The sequence below is a fragment of the Parasteatoda tepidariorum genome, chromosome 2, assembly GCF_043381705.1.
Source record: "Parasteatoda tepidariorum isolate YZ-2023 chromosome 2, CAS_Ptep_4.0, whole genome shotgun sequence".
In the NCBI taxonomy this organism is placed as follows: Eukaryota; Metazoa; Arthropoda; class Arachnida; order Araneae; family Theridiidae; genus Parasteatoda; species Parasteatoda tepidariorum.
This window is the reverse complement of record NC_092205.1, coordinates 92446935-92469694: the sequence shown is the minus strand read 5'-3', so window position 1 is coordinate 92469694 and position 22760 is coordinate 92446935. Positions and strand designations below refer to the sequence as shown.

Below are 22760 nucleotides of genomic sequence, written 5' to 3'. Positions count from 1 at the left end.
TTATTGTTTAAGTAATTTCGATTTGTCTAAAGGAAAATAAAAGTGCAATAATGTTTGCAAAAGTAACTGAAATAGAGGCAGGGTATCCACGCACCTGGAAAGTCATGAAAAATCATGAATTTCAGTATTGAACAAAATTTGTCATGATTTTTACTATTTTTTTAAAAAAATCATGTAAAGTCGTGGATTTAGGTCTCCGAAAAATCTAATTTCATCCTGTTCCGAATATCTGAATTCCTAACAAAATCACCACTCAGTCATATTTTATTAAAATATAAAATGATTTTATCATGTTCTTTAAAGATTATGGTGTTCTTTCAAAAAATGAAAGAAAAAACATCATTTCTAGATTGAATTATCTTTTAAACTCTCTCCTCTCTCTACTGTAATTTAAGAATTTTTATTCATTTTTTTAAATTTTATTGATTTAAAGTTCTAGTTGTAGCAAACCAGTCATTGGTGAATTTTTTTTATTCCGAAATGAGAACAGAAAAATCAGGAGTATTTCTTTCCTCTCTGATGAACAAGAAAAGTATCTTTAGAATATAATTCTGCAGAAAAAAAATTATTTGCTTTTGTATTTTTTTCAGCTATTCTATTGTTTCAACTCTTTCTTTACTCTGTTTTTTAAATTTAAAATCTATAAATATGAAGACGCAGAGTAAAACAGTTTTGGTTATACCTATCATTTGAATTAATGTAATTATAATGCTTTTTTAAATTTATGCTTGCGTTTTTGTCGGAGAAAATAGTAACTTCGTTAAGTCATGAAAAATTCTTGGAATTACTCATGGAAAATCATGAATTTGAAAATCTGAAATGTGGCAGATACCCTGTAGAGGTTTACTTGTAAATATGAGTTAAGGAAATATTTCTTCTAGTAACTCGCTTTGTATACTAAATGTTTATCTATAAGCAATAATGTTTTCAAATACATTTTTTTTTATAACTATGTCTATAAAATTGGCTGAATTTTAAAATAAGGAGGGATTTTTTTTTTCAATTAAGTTCTGGAAATTTATATGTTGATATCTTTTGCACAGAACAATATATTTATCATAAATTATTCTATAATAGAATAACCTATTATGGAATATAAAAATTATTCTATATTATTCTATTCATCATCATTGTTGGCCAGGCCAGACAGCCCAATCTGAAGATTTCTCCATAACAATTTCTGATTTATCTTTGAATCCTAACACTTTTCATTAATTGCATGAAAATCAGACTCCAACGAGTCAGTCAATCTTAACCCTGACCTTCCCTGTTTTCTTGTTCCAGTGGGTGTAAAAAGCAATATCTTTTTTATTGTACAGTAGAGAACCGATTATCCGGAACGATCGCTATTCCGGATAACTGATTTTTCCGGTTTTCTGAATCGCTACAAAAAGCCGTTTTTTAAGTGTTGAACCCAACTAAAAAAAAAAAAAATATTTGGAAATAATCTTAAAAATAAGAAAAAACGATGAGGTAATACACTAATGATTATTTCTGAAATGATGGTAAGGTAAACATCTTTCAAAAAAGAAAAAAATCTTATGAGGAAAAAAAATTTTTTTTAAAAAAATTGCGAGAAAATGCATCGAATTTCGTTCCGGTTTTTTGGTTTTCTGATTTCCGGATAACGGGTTCTGTACTGTATTGTCATCACTCTAGCAAACTAATGCAACGATAGTTGGTATAGGATCCCCTTTCTTGTGAATTGCACACAAAATGCTAATATTCCTATCCTTTGGCATAATCTCAAATGTCGGCAATAAGTTCCTCAATAAGGTAGGTTCACAATTTTTTAGTTGTTCTGCTGAAATAAGATCATGTTCCGAAGCCTTCTTAATCTTTAATTATTCTATTACTTATATGTAGTAATAAAAAAAAAGTGTTAACCTTTTTTAGACTTGCCAAATCTCAAACTTTGCCCCATTTCAGGTATTTTTCCTAATAACTATGAATCAGTATATCCAAGCGTACTTCGTACATCCTCCCAAAAAACTTTTCCCTCCTGAACAGCAATTTTGTAATTCAAGATTGAAACCAAATAAAAAAAAATCTGTAACAGCTGATATATAAACTGAGAACACCAAGCTTTTTGTGAATAGTTTTAGTAAAAGATGGCCTTTCTTTTATAGAGTATTATGTTTTAGAGCAGTGATTCTCAACCTTTTTTACTTACCTAGTTTAAGGTAATAATTTTGAATGTAAAATAAAATATGCACTACATACTTGCCAAGTCTCCTGTTTTTTAACCAACACTCAGGTATTTTATGACTGTGATCATATTCGAAGAAATTTCAAAAAAAATTTTTTTTTTATCCGCTGATGTCAGATGGTGCCATTGCCAGTACTGCAGCGTGTTGAGTGTTAATAGTTTAAGTAATAATAAATAATACTTTAAAAAAAATCTTTTTTAGATTAAGATTTATATACATATTTTTTACTTTGCTAAATGTAAGTGTTCCAATTTTGAATTTCTCTTCTTGACTTACATGATATATCAAAACTTCACTTGTAGCCTAAAAAATGTTGCTAGTAAAATCTTGGTTATTTTATTTGTTTGATGTTTTCAGGTATGCACGCTCATAATTACACAAATATACGTTTAAAAATTGTAAGATATTGCCAATTAACATTAAATGATTGCTTCCCTATTTGATAAAAGTTGCCTTTTTTAAATTAACACAGCTATAAATGCAAAAGAAAAGGTTTCACTGTTTATTTTATTAATACTTATTTTGTATTTATAAAGTATTTTATTTATTTTGTATTATTCAAAAATATTAATTTAAAGCATTTGTTTTAATGCTTTGTATTTTTCATGTTATTAACATTTGGTTTGTTGAATACTTTTTTTAGTTTTGGTGCAATTATCCCATCCATGATGATGAAAGTGCTCACAAAAATTAATAACCCACCAAAGGTAAGGTGTCCTGCTTTATAATTCAGATCTCATTGATGGAGGCAAATTAATAAGTTCCATTTCTTTTAAATTTTAGGTGCATTCCAGCTACAAAAAACTAAGCAAGTCTGTAATTGAAAATATTGTTGCCGATTCTTTGGGAGATATGCGGAATGCCATAAATTCTATGCAGTTCATGTGCATGTCTTGTACGTTATCTAGATAATGATTCTAATTTTTATAAATATATGATTCTTGTGTGTGACAAAATTGATTGTGATTCATTTTGTGTGTGACAAAAATACTATGGTCTAGATAGGGTTATCTTGGAAATGACTTTTATTTTTATTGCATTTTTAAAAATAACTTAGAAACATTGTTAAAGTTTATCATATAATGCTTTTCATTATTATATGATAGACTTTAATTAATGCATATAATGATAATGATTCTAATTTTTATAAACATTTGATTCTTCATTTTGTGTGTGACAAAAACACAATGGTTTTGATTCTTAGAATTGACTTCTATTGCATTTTTAGAAATAACTCAGAAACATTGTTAAAGTCTTATCATATAATGCTTTTCATTATATGATGGACTTTCCTTAATGCATATAATAATGATGATTCTAATTTTTATGTGATTTTTTATTTTGTGTGTGACAAAAGCACTATGGTTATAATAGGTTTATCTTGGAATCGACTTTTATTTATATTGCAGTTTTAGAAATAACTTAGAACATTTTTTAAAGTCTATAACATAAAAATAAAGAAACTTTAAAGTTTGTTCCCTTAAATGTTTATATATTTGTAACACTAAATTTTTCAGCAACAGATTATTTGGAGACCATGGCTTTTTTTTTTTATCTTGGTATTGAATATGAATGTCTGCTTATTTTTGAAAATATTCGCACAATTTGTTCAAAGCTATTCTTTCTCAACAATGATTACCATCAAAATAAATGTTGAAAATGCATCACGCTCATATTTCTGTGCTGTTTTCAGAAGTGCAAATCATTACAATTTCTCCATAATTATTATGATTTTGTTGACAAAATAAGGTTGATATGGTCACTTATGATTAAGAAATAAAAATTATGGGTTTTAAAATTTTTGGTTTTTTGCAAATAATTTACTTTTTACTCCTTTTAACAATTTGAAAAACAATACAAATATAGAAAAGTATAGATCATATAGGAGAACAAAAGAACTTAAACTCAAATGTGAAATGCTGTGAGAAAATATTTTTAGTGATTTAAGTGCAGTTGTCTAAAAAGGTAATATGGGTTAGTTCAAAAAGTAGAACATTGATTTCAAATAATTAATAAAATTGTTTATTTTTTACAAATGAAGTATAAAATTTTAGTGTCATATATTTTTTAATTTAATTGCCAAGGTATTGATTTTTTTTATTTTATAAATATATACCTAAATATATTTTTTATACATATATAGAATTAAGTTATATATACATCTTAGAATTGCACTATTTGGGAACATTAACTTGTATTGAATACTGTGTTGTTGTAAGGTTGAACTGTATTGTTTTTATGGAAATTAAATGAATGCTGAGCATTTTGCTCCTTCATAAACGACGCATCTTTCGAAGAAAAGAAATATTATTTTTATTTCAACGCACACCCTCACTGAAGAAAAGACTTTTATCTTTTTCACTTGAGTTACATTATTCATACCTGATAAGTCCTGTTTACCTGCATATTCTCAAATTTCTCCGTTTTTAAAAAAAAAAATGGCTATAAAATATATGCTAATGGCAAAAATACTTCTTATTTCTCAACAGATAGTACTATTGCCAGTACTGCAGTATGTTGAGTGTTAATAGTAAAAATATCTTCAGTGGTAGACGAATCACGGGTTAGAGTCCCCTTGCCATCAGACTAACCATGGGAGTTTTTCGTGGTTTTCCTCTCCATGTAACGCAAATGCGGGTTAGTTGCATTAAAAGGTCCTCCATGAAGACAAATTTCTCCCAGTACTTGATCCAGGAGTTCCTATGTCTTCTGGATATGGTTCAAAATTACAATTCTACGGAGCTGAACGTTAGTAGTCGTTTGACTTATATGATTATGCATGATGTAAAACTTTACGAGTAGCCTAAAAATGTCGCTAGTAAAATCTCCGTTATTTTGTTTCTCCTATGTTGGTAGGTATGGTACTACAAAAACAAAGTGTTTATTAGGCTATTTCGCCTTCTTTCCCTCACGTCGCCTTATAGTTCTTTTGTTTTTGCTAGTGAAATTAATTGTTAGCTTGTTTTTTTATAGTTAATGTTATTTTTTTGTGATTTCTTGTTAACTTGGTTTTTTGCTAATTATTAATTGTTAGCTTGTTTCTTTTGTTAGTTATCCTTTGTTAATTTGTTTTTATAACTATCAATTGCATGCATAGCTTATTTTACATCCTTCTGTAAGTTAATAAATTTAATAGTCATTAAATTTCCTACTTATTTTAAGATTGTCAGAGACGAGACTATTACCGACTAAGATGTTTACCTTGTTATAGCATGGAAAAATTATAAAAAGTATACATATATAGATATACTTTTCTTTAATTTAAACTTTACGTGTAGAAAAAAAAGCATTATAATTTTTACTATATCATTTTTAGAATTCGGCGGCACAGTGGTTGAGAGAGCAAACACATTTAAGAATTCTTTTGATGATGGGATCAATATAAATGGAATGGTAAAAAGTCAGTAATAGGGATGCCTATAAATCTGTGCTGGCAAATTAAAGCTAGCAGTATTCCTTACCTGTGAGAAAATATATGGCCATGTAACTAAAATCCAGTCTTGATTATTGTTACTCCTTATAGTTTCTCCCTTTTATTTTATTTAAAAAATAAAACTTCATTTCTTTTTGTACAGCGCATAAAAAGGCACTCTCTGAATAACTTTTGATCTAATTTTGTAGGGAGATCTAATTTTTTGTGCACTGTTAATTGACATGTGCATAAGTGATATTAACAAAACTGAAGATGGGCTCGCATTATCAGATTTAGTTCTGAAGAGGAAAATCTGGTTACTTAAAGATGTTTTATTTTTCCTAGTTAGCTTTTTTTAAAAAAAGAAAAAGTTCATGTCCATAATATTTTATAAGGAAAAAGAAATAGGCAATATATACATGTATTAAGCTTATAAACAAATTTCTTTTTAGTAAGGCTCAATTTGGTTCATGGCTTTGTGAGATCTGTCTGTCCCTGAACAAGAGCGACACTCGCAGAGCAAAGGCTGTTGATACAGTTTTTTGACAGTCGATCCATCGTGACAGGTGAGGCTGATGATTCTATCTTTGGTCTTGATTGGGAGGCAGCAGTTGCAGATACTATGGAAATCTCCTTCCACTTAGGAGAGAATAAAGACAGAAAATTTAGATAGAAATTCAAGTTAAAAGCCAAAGGAAAAATTTATATGCATACAAAAGTGCCAACTTTTTAAACTTGTTATCTGTAATAAAAATTTCAAATTCACAGGATTTTAAAGGTGTTTTTCCTATTTTGTTCTATATGTAGGCACCTAGTATTGGCTACATTGAGCTGGAATTTATTAATTAAAAAAAAGTAGCACTTATGCAAAACTCTGTCACTCATGGTAAGCTTATTTTTAACAGTTTAACATGAGAATTTTCAAAAACCATTATTTTATTACTTAATCCTGGCTCAGAAAGCATGTTAGTAGGCACCTTTGCATACATCAGACTACTTTTAAGAAGGACAAACTAAAAAAAGTATATTTTGTTCCACTTAAGTATAAATACAGAAAATTTTATCAATAAAGTACTCATAATAATTAGAGATCAATATATAGAATAATTTTAAAGTATTGTTGCATTGAAAAAATAGTAGTTAATATTCCCATATATCAATATTTAATTCTCGACATCCAGCATAACATTTTTGTACATAAATAATTGAGTGGTTTATTTATCACAATTTAGTTAAGATGGGCACAGTAGGCCTTGGCCCTCTATAGGCTGTCGTGCCACTGAGTTAAGTTTTAATTTATTTAAAAATTCTACGATATCACTGTAATTGGAATCAATCAAATAAAAGAGACAAATCTACATTCAGGTATAAGTAGATCAGATTTGTTGGCCACTCTTTCTTGCCTGAAAAGGCTAAAAAAGCAACTTTTCAGGAGAAGAAGACTTGCTTATTCCTAGCGATGTTTTTTTAAAATCATAAACAGTGTTGACTTCTGAACACCATGAATTGCAAGTTTGAGTTATCACTTTTTAATGCGCTCAATTTGCACAGATTCCATTGTAAGTCTATTTTGTATCTTGATCGCCTTATTAACGGTTATTGCTACGAAATTCTGCATGGTTTTAAAAAACCCATTTTTTAATAGGATATTATGATGCTTGAATTTCGAATTTGAGAAATCACTTTTCACGATACATATATACGTATATATATATTTGCTAAATCAATAAATTTTTTAGAAAAAATGTTTTTTTTTTATGAATTCTAGAAATTAAAAGTATTTAATTTTCTGCAAATTGTATACTAATTTTTTTGATGTAAAAATTTAGTGCTAGGACACTAATGTTTATATAAAAATTATCATATTTGCTAGCAACTTGACTAAACGGATTATGATATTAGACAGTTAAATCATTTAATAAAATTTTGGTCATATTATTGAAAAAATTTTGTTCCTATTTAGGCAACTATTTTCATGCTTTAGGCTACTAAAGGCAACTAATTTGTTAATTTTTTTCTGTTGTAACCCTGCAGGGGCACCATATTAGGTGGGCCAACATTGCTCCCACAGTAAGGACAGAATGAAAGAACATCCATGACTTGTCCCGGATTTTTTAATAAAAGACATTTTAAGAACTTTGAAAAAGTCAATTCTGGATGCAAGTGCCTGTATTATGTAGTGGACACTCCAAATGTTTGAACTTTTGAATTTCACATTTTTTACTGGCATTATTAGTTAAAATAAAAATTGAAAATCCTAAGTATAGAAACAGAATAAAAAATTTATTTTTTCATCAGGATAACTATGAAACTTGCATACATAAAGAATGGGATGTTTAAAACAAATCAGGATAATAGCTAAACATCAAGGATGAAATATTTTTTTTATCAAGATAACTATAAATCTTGCAAAGGCCCCTGGTAAAAGAACATCACTCCCCAACCACAAATCCTTTGAATTTAAACAACTTTTAACTCTACAGAACTTATTTCCTTTTTTAGTCACTATCACTCCAGCACTGAAAGAAGTATCAACCCATGAATTTCTGTTAAGCGCTATAAAATAATGTTAAAATAAGAAACAAATTTGCTATTTGCGGTTAAGCAAGAGATGGATATCCTTAGGGAGTGGTAATTGTTGTTCTAATCCATGATCTCATTAATCATTATTATCTTTATTAAATTTTTATAAATTTCTGTTCCCAGTGGTTGAATAGTGAGCCACAAGTAGCAAAACTACTGTAATTGCTACCTTTTGAGTAGTGTAGTGCTCTAAATTTTTAAAAAGGTAGTGTAGTGCACAAAAAACAGTATTTAACGATTCCTGGCAATTACTTTTAATGTTAGTTTAGTAAAAAAAAAAAGGTTCAAAAGCAACTAATTTTTCAAATTAGAGTGGTGCAATTTTTTGTGGGTTTGTCAATGGAGATAATGAGAATGCTCCTGTAGCAGAAGCGGTACTAAGAATTACGTGTTAGTAATATTCAAAGTAGCTCATATATCACTTGCAAATGAACACTTATGAAAGATGAATGTATGGAACATATTTTCTCTATAATATTTCATGCACTTTATTTCTTAAAGGAAATTTTTTAAAAAAGCATCAAACACTTAAAAATATCACAAAATGTATTGTTAATTTATTAATCTCTTGGAATTTCTTATATTAAATGTTAGTTGTCAAGAAAGGTATAAAAAGTTGAAGGTTAAAAGAACAAATTTGTAAAAAATTACTCCTCATGTTTAAATAAGCGCAATTTAAAAAATGACCTCTGCGGTATAGGATTTAAGTAATCATCCGTGACTACATATAGTTAAGTTTTATTTCGTTACAAAATTATAGAAATGCTGAGTCAACCTTGCCCAGCTCAAGGATCGAACCCAGGACCTGTGGCACGGTAGTGCGAAGCACTACCACTCAGCCACCAGGTGTCAATCTGGTTCCCATGTGAAGAAAAAAAAATCACATCCAGTGTGAATTATCACTTACAATTTGAGTAAAGGGATTCAGATGAACAGTATCCAGCACACTTAGTGAGATTCTTTAGTGCATCATGATTCATGCACGAGCCTTTAATTGGATCCACATATGTAAAATATCCTCTGGTTTCATAAGCCGCAACTTGAACGGGGTTGCATTTATCTAAAAAAAAAAAAACGATCAAATCAATAGTTTATGAAAGTCTTATTAGCAACAGATCAATAGGCAACATACCTGTTGTAGTTTTGCAGTATGAGCAGCATCCTTTTGGATCAGTTCTTATGTTTTCCTGTTAAAAAAGTTAAATAATGCATCAACTTAATCATTTCTCAATTAAAAATATTACAATTTATACTTGTTGCTTGAGTACATTTTTCTTATTTGTACTAGGGGTGGCAAGTTATTTCCATAGTGGAAGAACCCCCCCCCCTTTTTTTTTAAAAAAAAATTAAAACCTTAAAATTTTTTTAAAACAGTCTATGATTGCAATCTAATTTAAATTATGGTATAAACTTTCCAGCATTTAAATACATCATTTCTAAATAAGTGAAAATTAAAAAAACAATTGGATAAAAACATTAATAAATTTCATTTCAAAAACTGTAGTGTCTTTATGTTATGTGAATAAGTATAATAGATCCCTAACTATTATTATATATACTATTTTTATAATAATATAATCTAGATTAAAACAGAGGAAGTGAAAAAAAATTTTTTTTTTAACTTTCTGGTACTATATTAAGTTTAATTTGTTCAGATTTAAACTATTTTTATAATACTTATATTGCCACACAATTGTATTAGTCATTTTTAGTTTATTCCATTTTTCCAGCTTCTTCGGGAATAAATGGTTTCTTCTGGTTGAAGGTAAATAGGTATTTTTTTTTATGTTGCACTACAGCTGAACAATGGGCTATTGGCGAAGGTCTGGGAAAATTCCCTGAGAATGATCCGAAGACATGTCGCCGCAATTTCGATCATCTGCAGAGGGGATGGCTCCCCTGATTTGGTAGTCTGACGACCTGCGTACGAAGTTGAGCACTTTAAACAGTTTAACGAGTACCAATACTGCATACCATCCGTCCCTACGCAGGCGGATCAAAGTGGTCACCTACCCACTTACCGACCGCAGCCAATGATGCTTGACTTCAGTGTTCTACTGGAACAGTGGCTTTACAATCAGTTCACTGCGGGGCTTCTTCTGGTTGAAATTCCAACTCTGACTATGACCCAAATAGGAAGAAAAAAACACCGAATAGAGATCAATATAAATAATTCAATAAAAAATCTTACTAGAGGACAGTTTTCTGGCATAATTGGGCAGCTTTCTCCTTTGTAAGCTATATGAGTTCCATTTTCCCTCACTGTGCAGGTAGCTGTGTAACAAGGTTGAGACTTAGATATCCACGTTGCACCATCCTAAAGAAACACAAGCGTAAGATTTTTGCACCATTTTATAAAATGGCAAGAAAGTAAGTTCAGTGAGAAATAAACTTTCTATATAAAAAAATTAACTTTCTCTTTAATCAGTCCAATATATTTCATTCCGTTTGATGACCATTTTTCTGGTAACTTCACGATCACGAGCAAAGAATTCAACCAAGTGCGATTTTAGGTCATTTGTTTTTACTGAAATTTTTACCATTTAAAAAACTTCAAAATGACAGATGAGGTTAATTTCTGCCTTGATTTTCAAATAGATTGAAAACCTTTTAAGTTAGGAATCTATATGGAACTGAAAACTACTTTGAACATAGATCCAAAAGAAAGCGTTGTGAAAGTTTTAAAAAATATTTATGACAATTAAATATGAAAAATATTAAGATAGGGGGAACTATCATAGTACATTTCTATACAACTGAGAAGAGGGAGCCGCGATCGCCTTCCAATGAGGTGAACCGGGGTTTGGTCGATAGGAATTCCGCACCTGGCTTGCACCGACCACAGTGTTGGCGTGAAATATCCTCAATGGTAGACTGATCATAGGTTAGAGTCCCCTTGCCGTCAGGCTAACCATGGGAGGTTCTCGTGGTCTTCCTCTCCACGTAATGCAAATGCGGGTTAGTTCCATCAAAAAAGTCCGCCAAGAAGGCAAATTTCTCCCAGTACTTGATCCAGGAATTCCCTTGTTTTCTGGATTGGGTTCAAAATTACAAGGCTACGGAGTTGAACATTAGTCGTAAACCCAAAAATTGGGTCGGCTGTTCAACGACGGTTGACCGTTATAAAATTATAAAACTGAGGAGAGGAAAGGGTCAAGCCATGATACCCCAGATGACATATTGGAGCGTTGCAATCGCGAATAGAACAATCTTAAAAAATCTTTTCTATAATGAATCTGAAAAATTTGAATCAGGAGAATTACTTACATCATAGAGAAGTCCATCTTCTTCACATTGAGTTGGCACACACTTACCACAACACTTGTTAGATTCTGGGGAAGCCTCCGCATACACAGCCCACTGAAATGATGGAAATTATTATGGACGGAAGTAAATGTTTATTCATTCCATAACTAAATTTTTTTTAAAAGAATTCTGTATTATTTACAAGTGTGCTTACTTCCATTTCAAGTACAAAGGAAAATGAAAAATTTTCTGTTTTGAAATACAGGGTGATTATAACTAAAGTTATGATTTCAAAAATCGATAATTTTAAAACTACTCTGATATTTTAGCAGAACAATCATGAGGCAATGGATTTTTGTTTGGCAATGGAAAAAATATTTCTAAATCTGCCGATAGATGGCGTTGTCATAGGAAAGACCAAAAATGGATTCATTTTACACAGGTATGTTGTTAGCCGAAAGGAAACAACATAGTTTAGGGGTTTACTAAAAATTTATCAGTGAAAAGATAGGAACACGTACTTACAGCGACAACAGTAATAATGCTAAAAGAAAAAGAGCTTCATGGAACAAACATCTTACTGATGATTAAGACATAAGTTGTTCAATGTGCTCTTTGCCTTGTTCAGCTACTAACTGTAAGAGCAAAACGGCATGCACCACAACAGATCAGAGGGTATCTGTACTGATGCAATGGGTGTGGTGTGCAATGATCGAATTCAAGTCTGGAAGTTTCTCAATCCACCCGTTGTAAACAACGTTCTTCAGGTACCCCCAAAGCCAGAACTCAACGGGGTTAAATCTGGGAAACATGGCGGCCATGTTGTTGGATGATGATCCTATCATCTCTAAAAAAAAGAGCACTCAGAAGTAGCAATGTGTGGAGGAGTGCCATGTTGCATAAATATTGGGCTTTCCGCACACTGATGCTGCTGGAAGGACATGGTAAGGCATAAGTACTTCATACCACTTGCCAGTAACGATGCAGGTATCAGGACTTGCAGGTGTGATCTCTTAGGAAAAAAACGGACTAACGTAAACGCTGCCATTGCACAACACAGTGACCTTTTCAGAGTGAAGAGGTAATGGCTGCAGCTGGAACAGATTCTCGGTTGCCCAAGCTAAGCTAAGTTTACAAAATTAGTGCGATTATATATATATAATAACCGAAATATTTGCTCAAGAATTTTTACACTAAAAATGATTATTTTAATTTAAAATATATATGATGCACAGATCAACTTTTTAATACTAGCGTTCCCATACATAATAGAAAATTGATGTAAGATTAAGAATTACTGCATTTTATTACTATAACTTACTTCTGGGCACTCTTTTTGGCAATTTATAGTTTTCACCATGATGGCTGCTTCACCTGAAAAATCAGCCACACAGCTGTATTTCTTGCAAAAATCACCATCTGGAGAAGGCCATTCTAATCCAATCTAAAACATTAATATGAATATTTGATATCTGTACACAGTTGTAGTCTGTAAAGGCCATTCTTAATGTATATTTTCAAAATCTTTGTCAATCGTAATCCACGGCTCCAATCCTAAATGATTGAACTTTTTTTGGTGGAATCTCGACTTTATTCAATTCACTTAAAAGGCTCTTGATATGTAGCGAAATACACAAAAACTAAAATTAACATTAAGGGATCCAAACTTTCGAGCGCTCTTCTGATCAAACTATTGGAACCATATTGGTATCATACCAAGCCAAACTATTGGATTGCGGCTACCCCCTATATTTTGAGGATCAAAAATCCGAAATGTATGTTTATTCAGTTAAAGTACGTTTTTTGTGTCTGATTTCGTAACTTAAAATATCGTCTGCACTTATTAATTAGCAAATTTGAAGTCGCACCTTTGAGCTATTAAGATTGAGTCCTAGAACGTGAAGATCTGATCATTAGATCAATAGTTATTAAAGGCGGTCAATTTTTTTTTTTTTTGCACAATGCACATTATTGCTTCATCATTATATTATTAGTAAATAAAAACTTTTGTATTAAAAATATTTAAATAACTGGCTAAAAGTTTAAAGTGTTAATTGATCCATGTTTCTCTTTTGTTTATTTAACACTAAACATACCATAATCGGTCAAATCATCGGTTATTGTATGTTGCATTCTATTGTATAGTAAAGTGCTGGTATGTTTAGTGTTAAACTGATTTTTATACATCGCCATGTTTTCTTTTCTCACTTATTTTATTACAATATAAATTATATAATATCAGACAAGTAAAAGTATTATTTGGAAAGCATACCTGATATATGGTACCTTCTAACATGCAAGCAGTACGGCGATAGCTTGGACAACAAGCTCCTGGAATTTCTACCACTTCTCGAACATACTTCTACAGTGAAAATATATATGCATTAAAAAAAAAAAAAACTTTTTCACTTTAATAAATTCATAAAATTTTCAACGCTTTTATTAGGTGCAATAATCTTTTTAAATATGTTAACAACAGAAGTGTTTGTGTGGTTTTCAAAATTTTTGGTTAAAATATTTGAAAATGATTTGCTTAAAATAAGTTTATATGCATAGTTTTTTTCTTGATTTACATAATTGTTAAAGTTAATTTTTTTACAAGACAAATCCACTGAAAATTTATTTTTACTAATAAATTGATGTTTTACAGTCATGCTATACTATGCTAGAAATTATATAAAGTGTGCGGCACGTCGGCATAATTTCACTGTGACTTCTTACTTGAGGGCAAGATTATAAATAGAGTATTTGGGGAACATCAATTACACTATTATGTCTCAGAAGAAATATGCAAAAACTAGTTAGAACTGAATATTGATGATTCTAAGTGCCAAAGGTATCGAAGTCAGCATTCGCAGCACTTTTGTTCATTCAAGAACAGCAGTTATTAATGTTCATTTTGTTACTGTGCAGAAAATGTGGGCTAAACGTCAGAATGCTTAATCTGAAAGGTGCAGGATTGCCCCATCCACGGTGCATCAAATTGTGAGAAATCTTAACCAAGGAGCGACTGCAAAACTCTCTAAGCAAACTATTTCCGCACATTTCATCATATAAGCTAAAGAAGCTGATAACTAGTTCAAAATCCTCTGTTACCTGAATTGAACAAGTACAGACATCTCTAGTTCGCAAAGGAGTACAAGGATTGGTCAGTAGAGAACTGGGAAAGGGTCATGTAACCCAAATGAATCATGCATTCAATTACACTCTAGCATTGGTGTTATACCAGCTCTAATATTTTTTATTAGAAGACATCTATGACTTAATCATCCTATATAGTATCACTTTTTTCCTTCACAATCTTTTCATAAACCAATGAGAGTCAGACATGCTCTCACACTGAAGGATAGCGGTTTTCTCCGTCCTCTCAATTTATATGTTTCCGTTATTGTTTTAATAAATATTTTTAAATTTGTTTAACTGGACTATCTCTTTATTCATCATTCTTTGAATCACCTTCTTCATAACATCAAACCAACTGATTTAATGTGTAACTTTGGTGTTCCGTAGCTATTTCACCTTATTTACGCACCTTAACAAGGTATAAAATATTCAGTCATTTCCTACTCTATGCAAACACCTTTTCACTGTATAATACAAAACTGAAATTTGTGTATTTTTATTTATTTCTTCCTTGATTGTTGTTGCTGTCTTCTATTTTGAGCTATGTACTCTCGTGCTACAAGTCCTGGGTTCGACCCTCGGACCGGGCAAGGTTGACTCAGCCTTTCATCCCTTCAGTGGGTCGATAAATGAGTACCAAGCTTGCTCGGGAACTAAACATAGGGGGTTCCGTGTTCAGCTGACCACCTAACCGGAACATCTGCTCCTACACCCCAGAGCCCAAAAGGTCAAGAAAACTAAGATGGGCCTTGGCACTCTATGGGCTGTCACGCCACTGAGTTTAGTTTCATAACAATAAAGTGATGTAATAATATGCTAACTCAAAAAGAGTTTGCAAAATTTTTTTCTTTAATTAAGTAGCTACGAAAAATGTTGAACCAATTAAAAATTGCTATTGAGGTAATTGATGGAAAGGGACCACACAGGATCTAGGTATTACAGGGTCAGAGATGATTGTGCTCCGGAAAAAATCTGGATTTCCGAATTTTTTGTTAACCGCGATCCAAAAATCCAAGGTCTAGAAGTTTCAAGAAATCATCGATCACATTTATGTTTAAAAATTCTTGTATATTTTATTTAGAAATATAAGAACTAAAATGTATACTTGGCATCTCTTTCCTTGGTAAATATTTTTTCTTTTAGAATAATAAATGTGATTAGACATAAAAGTGAACTTATACATAATTATTCATTTAAATTATGCGGCGTATAATTTATTTAGAATTTCATGTTTTTAAATTTATGAAGACATTAATTTTTTGAAATGCGTCATTATTGATTTTACTCAAATTTTCAGGATTTTTGAGTTGGGCTCACAATCACCCCCGCAGAGTATACTCTAAATTATTGTCTTATAACTTATTGATGTTATAATTTATTTAACACTTATTAGATTTTTGAATATTATAAAAACTAAAAGCAATTAAAAATTTTAGCATCATTATAATATTTCAATCATGAATGTTTATGTGTAATAAAAGTAGGTTCACCTCAGCATCCGGCAGATCATGCATTTTAGGACATATTTCTTCTCGGCAAGTAGAAATAAATTGTCCTTCCATTTCCATGCACAAGCATTTGAAACAGAGTCCATCTTGCCAAACGGATCCAGCCTAGAAATAGAACAGTCTGTAAAGTCATAAACTTCATTAAACCTTTTACGTTACATAGTATGGAAAAATGTATTGCAAGTGTAGATGAAAGCATATTTCGTATTATATCATTCATATGTATAAAACTAGGTTATAGTGTTAGAGTAGATGAAATTTTAGAGTTGGAANGTATTCGGCCTAAAATTTGGCCGAATATTCGATATTCGGCCCCATCACTATTCGTTACATCACTAAATAAAAGTAGGTTCACCTCAGCATCCGGCAGATCATGCATTTTAGGACATATTTCTTCTCGGCAAGTAGAAATAAATTGTCCTTCCATTTCCATGCACAAGCATTTGAAACAGAGTCCATCTTGCCAAACGGATCCAGCCTAGAAATAGATCAGTCTGTAAAGTCATAAACTTCATTAAACCTTTTACGTTCCATAGTATGGAAAAATGTATTGCAAGTGTAGATGAAAGCATATTTCGTATTATATCATTCATATGTATAAAACTAGGTTATAGTGTTAGAGTAGATGAAATTTTAGAGTTGGAAAATTTACTAAACTCCAGTTAGTTATAAATTAGGCTCTGTTGCTTAAAAGAGGAAAAAAAAGCTTTTGATCTTATGAAAGTTCCAAATTTGGATTTTTTTCACTTAAAATTACAGTTTTCAAAAATTTTTTTGTCACTTTAAATTTAAATAAAATAAATTAAAAATTATTTTTACACTGGATTAGTGCATTTTGAAATAGAATTACCCTTTTTTAAAAAAATTAGCTTAAACAGTTATGGAGATATTTCCATTCATGCAAAAATTGAAAATATCTTCAGGGTTCAGAAAATACTTTCCGCTTAAAATATTGAAGCGTATTTTCCAGATTGTTTAAACCTTCTCCCCATTTCGTGCATAAAATAATCCAAACCTGTTTATTCAGAGAAAGTGCATTTTTGTGTCATAATTTTACAATAAACTGCACGAGAAAAATAGAATATTTAAGGTTAGTCCATGAAAAAAACATACATCCAAGTAAAATGAAACTTTAACACTGTTTTCAGTGGTATCTTTTATTTTAGTTCAAATTTTTACGATGTTAAAGTTCTAAGCAAAAAAAAAAATAAAATTTATAAGGGTGGCTACAAACATTCAGAAAAACGATTCCCCGACTTTTCCAGAGTTATTCTATCAAATTTCCCTGAGTTTTATTACTGGTAACATTTTACGTATAACCTTATCTTTATGCATTAAATGTATTTCAAAAAAACACTAATACTGGTTATTAGAGTTGGAAATACACAATTGTTTTTTAAAAAAAATCATAATAAGACAAATATTTTTTGCATACATTCGTTACTTTAAATTCAATTGAATTTATTTTTCCTGATTTTTGGGGTATTTTCTTTGAATTCCTAGACATTCCCATGATTTTACCAGATTCATAAAATTCCTGGGTTTTTTTCCAGTTCTGTGGCCATCCTGTTTAGCGACAATAAGTTTTAAAAATTAATCAGTCCTAGCAGGTAACATTTTCGTTCAATCAAACCCCTTACTCAAAATGCTCCACATTCCCTGCCTTTATCTGAAATAGAACAGGTGTTTAATACCTGATATTCCATATCGTAGAGCTGTTCTGGGAGAAGTTCAATCTGTGTACCATTTATGACATCGTATTTGTGTTGATATACACAAACATCGTTTCTCGGGACGCAAGTGTATTTTTCACAGCATTTTCCCTGGTACTTGGAAAGTTTGAAACCAGGTCCACAGGCAGGTGGTGCACGACAGAGCTCTGTATAACATTTGGTTACATAACGCGGGCAGCAGTCCTCAGTCTCGATGGTGAGATCTTCACCTTCTTCCAGCAAAGGTCCAAGCAATGGTGGACACAACTCTGGCATGCATTCTATCAAAATATTTAATGAAAATAAATCGTATAATAGTAAAATTAAAATATTTAATAAAGCTATCAGGGTGCGTAGCCAAATCTTCCAACAAAAAATAAGCACCTTTTAAGCACTCAAAAAATATTTTTAGGCACTATAAACATTAAGAAAATACAAAATAATTTTCAAAGACTCTACATGATCATGATAAGATAGTTAGTTTCTGACAAAGAACTCTTTTTCTTGATTTTATTAGCCACTATAAAATGATCTAGAGATTTTTCGGTTCAATATCAGAGGGTGGAAAATGAAGCCTGAAATTGACAATATCTTGCAGAATGCAGTAGAGCTGCAAATGAGAGTGCAATAGTCTCACCAAACCCAGCTCAGCAGACGCATATGTGGAGTCGCAAGTATTTCATCAGGTAAAATGATGGGCACTTTCATATGCTATGGACCGACGGTAAGCCGAAATAGATTGTGGTGTACTGAATTATGGAAACGTTGAATAGAACAATGTGAAAAGCTTTCGCATAATACGTGGTGAAAATCGACATGGTAAAGAAAAAAAATCTCATTTTCGAAAAGGGAAAATTAAGCATTTTTTAAAAACACCAAATAAAAAAGCACCTTTATGGTGCTTTAAAAAACGAAAATCAAAAATAAGCACTTTCTAAAATGCTATGCACCATAACTATACTAGATTGATATTTAGAGGAGAAAACTTTGTTTGACCAATTTTGAACATTAAGGAAACTAAATGTTCACACACTTTTGATTTCTTCAGTTCAAAATATTGAAAATTTGGAATCACACAGAGAATTTTAATTACTAGATAGTTATTATTTATATATTTTTTATTTTTATTTTCAATAAATGAAAGCATATTTTTTATTGCAAAACATAAAATTTGAAAAAGACATGGAAGGTAATTTCAGTTTCCAACACTAGGATGATGATGCACGATATAAATTAAAAGATCATGTTTTTTTTTTGTACTTTAAATACAAAGATCTTTTTTCAGACAAGTATGTACAGATTATTGTTAACATGGGTATAGCTATTTCAGACCTCGAAGTAAGCCGAAAAAAAAAAGACATTTTCTGGAACAGTTTACATTTACCATTTCAAAAGACTTTTAAAAAGGGTAAACGAAAAACTTAAAAAAGTATAACTTGCTCTACTTAAGCATAATAAAGGCAAATTTTATTGCAGAAGTTATTATTATCATTAAAGGTAATTATTATTGCTGAAATTAATAAAAATATTATTATTAATTTCAGCATTACTTTATTTAGAACAGAGTGTTTAACAGTTTTCCATAATTTTATGAATGGAGCACTGTACAATTCAGAATAGTTTGAGAATCAATATATTGAAAGTTTTCATAGTACTGTTCCAATACAAGAAATTACCAGTGTCAATTAGTGGTTTCTATTCCCACCTTGCTAATAAAACAAGTTAAATTGAATTTCAATAATTATGATCCCTGGGCATTGAGGGTGATGATATGTTTAAAATGTTTTTAACAGGTGGTAGACCAGTAAAAGAGAAATGAATTCCAGGTCAAAATAGGATGAAATTTAGAGGGTATCTTTTATAATCTGGGCAATCAATTTATTTACAGCAAAATTATATTTAAAAGATATTTTGAGATTTGAATATAGGATTACTTACTGCATAGATACGAAGGGCAGCCATCTATATGTTCTACGATGTTTGATTCTCCCTCTCTGCACTCCAGGGGATGAATATCTGGACACTTGAGTTCTGCTATTTCGACTTAAAACAGAGAAATATTCAGACATTACTATTTTGATACGTGAAAATCTTTTAGACCAGCAGGTTTTTGGATATAGAAGTAAAAATTATCTTTAAAGTAATGAAAGCATTATAAACCGGAATGCTCTACTTATGTTTATTAATATCAAACACTTACAGTGGGATATCAAAGATCCTTCGTGTAACAAAAAATGCAATTTCTTCATATATACACATACATATACATACATGCACATCACACGTATATGTATGTTTGTGTGCGTTTATTTATAACTAATATACGTATGTACACGTTTGAGATACTTCTGTCAGTACTTAGTCACTGGATACCGTTAAACGATTAAAAAAATTATAACGATAAAAAAAAATTTAAAAGAATAATATAAAGATAAAAAAAATTAAAAGAAAATTATTATACTTAAAAATAAATTGGTTTATAAACCAATTTGGTGTTATTNTGATGAAGGTTGCCCTTTGAGCATCCAAAACAGCTGTCTGCATTTATAAATATTTGTTGTGCTCTCAAACGTTGTTTACCTTAGTTTATACTGGATTGATATCTGTTCTGTAGAATAGGTAACATTTGCAAATTTTTTTTAGTTATTAAATGAGTTTAAATTATTAAATGTAACTAGAAAGAAAATGAATTTAAAAAATTGCAAAAGTTCATAATAGTAAATTAAAATTCTAATCAAAAAATCAAAACAGAAACTGAAATAGAAGTACAAAGGACAGTCTGCATTACGCACGCTTTACAGACGAGGAAAGGAAGGTCTATTGGCATTCATTTACATAAATATTAAGATCAAGACCAGTGACAAAAGTAATCCAAAAACATTTTTTTTAATAGAAGGAGAACATTAGGTTGAGTCCAAAAGATGGAAAAAAATATTAATTTTTTTTAACCTTACAAGTTTACTTAAACTCTGAGATTTTAAAATTTAAAAACTAATGTTAATTTTTTTTAAAAGGGCAAAGATTTTTATACTTTCACTCATAAAAGTACATGGTTACAAAATATTAGAATTTTACTAAGAATATTTTTTTTTCTTTAAAGCAATAAAACTGCTAATATAAAATAACTTCAAAACTAATTCGAAATTTAATTATTAAAAAATTTAAACTTATTTAAATAGTGTGGGACGTGTTGCTATTTTTTAAACAAATGAGTATTTAGGAGGAAGAAAAATCATTCTCTAATAGTTTTCACTAAACTAATTAAGACAGAAGCAGTGGGAAAAAAAACTTGAAATTTTCTTAAAATAACTCAATAACCGATGACTGCACTAATAACATTTTGATAACCAAACAGTCTTTAAACATTTTTTCTAGAAATGTGCAAAGTTTTATATTGTTTCAGTTAGCAGTTTTTGAGCTAGGGCTATCAGAAGCATGTTCGGCAAACACTTTCTGAAACAACGGCAGTAATCTACTTATATATATAGAATGATATCCAGTTTCTTTTGCATTTTGTTTACAAGACCCTTCATTTGAAGGTTTTAATTTTTTTGACAATTTAAAATATACTTAAGCATATTAAGGGGGGTGATTATGGAACAAGTATTTATACCAGGGGTTTCCAACTTACATGAGGCTGGGGACCGCAATTAAAAACACCAATCAAATGGCGGGCAGCAACTTTATCAAAATTTTATATAGGACTCTTTTATGTTCTAAGGAACATTAAATATTACTGTCAGATTTTTATCAAATAGTACAAAACAAAAGTATTGAATTACAAATTAAAATAAGAAGGAAATTTTTACCTGAGAAAATAATTTTTTTGGCATTGTTGGTTTGTTAAATTTCACAGAAACGAAGAAATTAGGTTTTCTTAAACGAAAGAAAAGTATTTTAAATGCATATAGATTTTTTACGAAAATTATCAGCAAAAAAATGACAGTTTATATATTTTAGTTCGGGGGCCACAAAAAAGGCTTCGTGGGCCGGATGTGGCGCATGCATTAAATAATTTTTTGAAAACAATTACAATAAATATTAGGTACTTACTATATAATAATACAAATTCTTACAGAGGTTTTAAATAAATAGCAATGCAAAATGAAGAAAAGCATTATAGAAACACTTACCACATCGATATGTGTCACAACATGTGGTGTCATTATGCTGCACCTTGTTTAGTGTCTCTTTTGCGGAACAGATGGGGGGCTCAGGACATTGAATAACAGTACACTTTGTGGTGAGGTCTGCCATACATTCGCACATTTCACATGGACCTAGACTCCAAACTTCTCCGACTACATGTCCGAAAGCATCACAGGTTTCACAGGTGATGGAATCGACACACTTTCCTAAGTGATAAACTTGTTCTTCTGGACATTTGCAAGTGTATAATGGAAGTAGATCGCAATCGTCTGGATGATAATTTTTGTAGTTGTCACATGTCTTTGGACAAGCTGAAGTGCACTCATAAGTCATACTTTCCTCTGGACATGTGTTTTCTATTTTTTTTGAAGAAAAAAAAAAGGAATATGTATTTAGAAGAGTAAAATTCAAACATTTGCACAATGGACTTTAGAAAGCAAAAATATTTTTATGATGCAGAATCTGCATTTTCAAGTACACATCTCAGGGATGAGATTAGCCGAAAGGCAAAAACGCTGAATTTCCACAATAGCAAATTTTACGCAAGCGCAACCCTTTAATAATAAATTCCAGACAGTTTAAGGTAATAAATAATGTGTTGACATACAATTGTGTACTAATCTATTATTATATAAATGATTACATTGATACTTAACATTTAGTGAAAATAAAAATTACCAATTGAAAAAATAAAGCTGGAAATTATATTTTTCCTCAGTTCACATAAGAGACAATTATTACTTGAAAAACTACCTGGTTTAGCAAATTAAAACTACTGAGAATATACATTAATATTTCATTTCTTTTAATAAATACT

General features: G+C 30.6%; 1 protein-coding gene across 1 annotated transcript in view; it reads right to left on the bottom strand.

Moving 5' to 3' along the window:
• Positions 1–5993: 5993 nt before the first annotated feature.
• Positions 5994–22760, bottom strand: part of LOC107453264 (hemocytin) — a 158134-nt gene continuing 141367 nt past the window's right edge. The window contains exons 74-81 of the mRNA XM_071177025.1: positions 16438–16560; positions 13724–13813; positions 12773–12895; positions 11473–11565; positions 10397–10522; positions 9338–9392; positions 9113–9265; positions 5994–6261 (exon numbers count right to left, since the gene is read on the bottom strand). Coding sequence (XP_071033126.1) covers positions 6071–6261; positions 9113–9265; positions 9338–9392; positions 10397–10522; positions 11473–11565; positions 12773–12895; positions 13724–13813; positions 16438–16560 — 954 coding nt within the window. The 3' untranslated portion in view covers positions 5994–6070. The remainder of the gene's footprint in view (positions 6262–9112; positions 9266–9337; positions 9393–10396; positions 10523–11472; positions 11566–12772; positions 12896–13723; positions 13814–16437; positions 16561–22760) is intronic.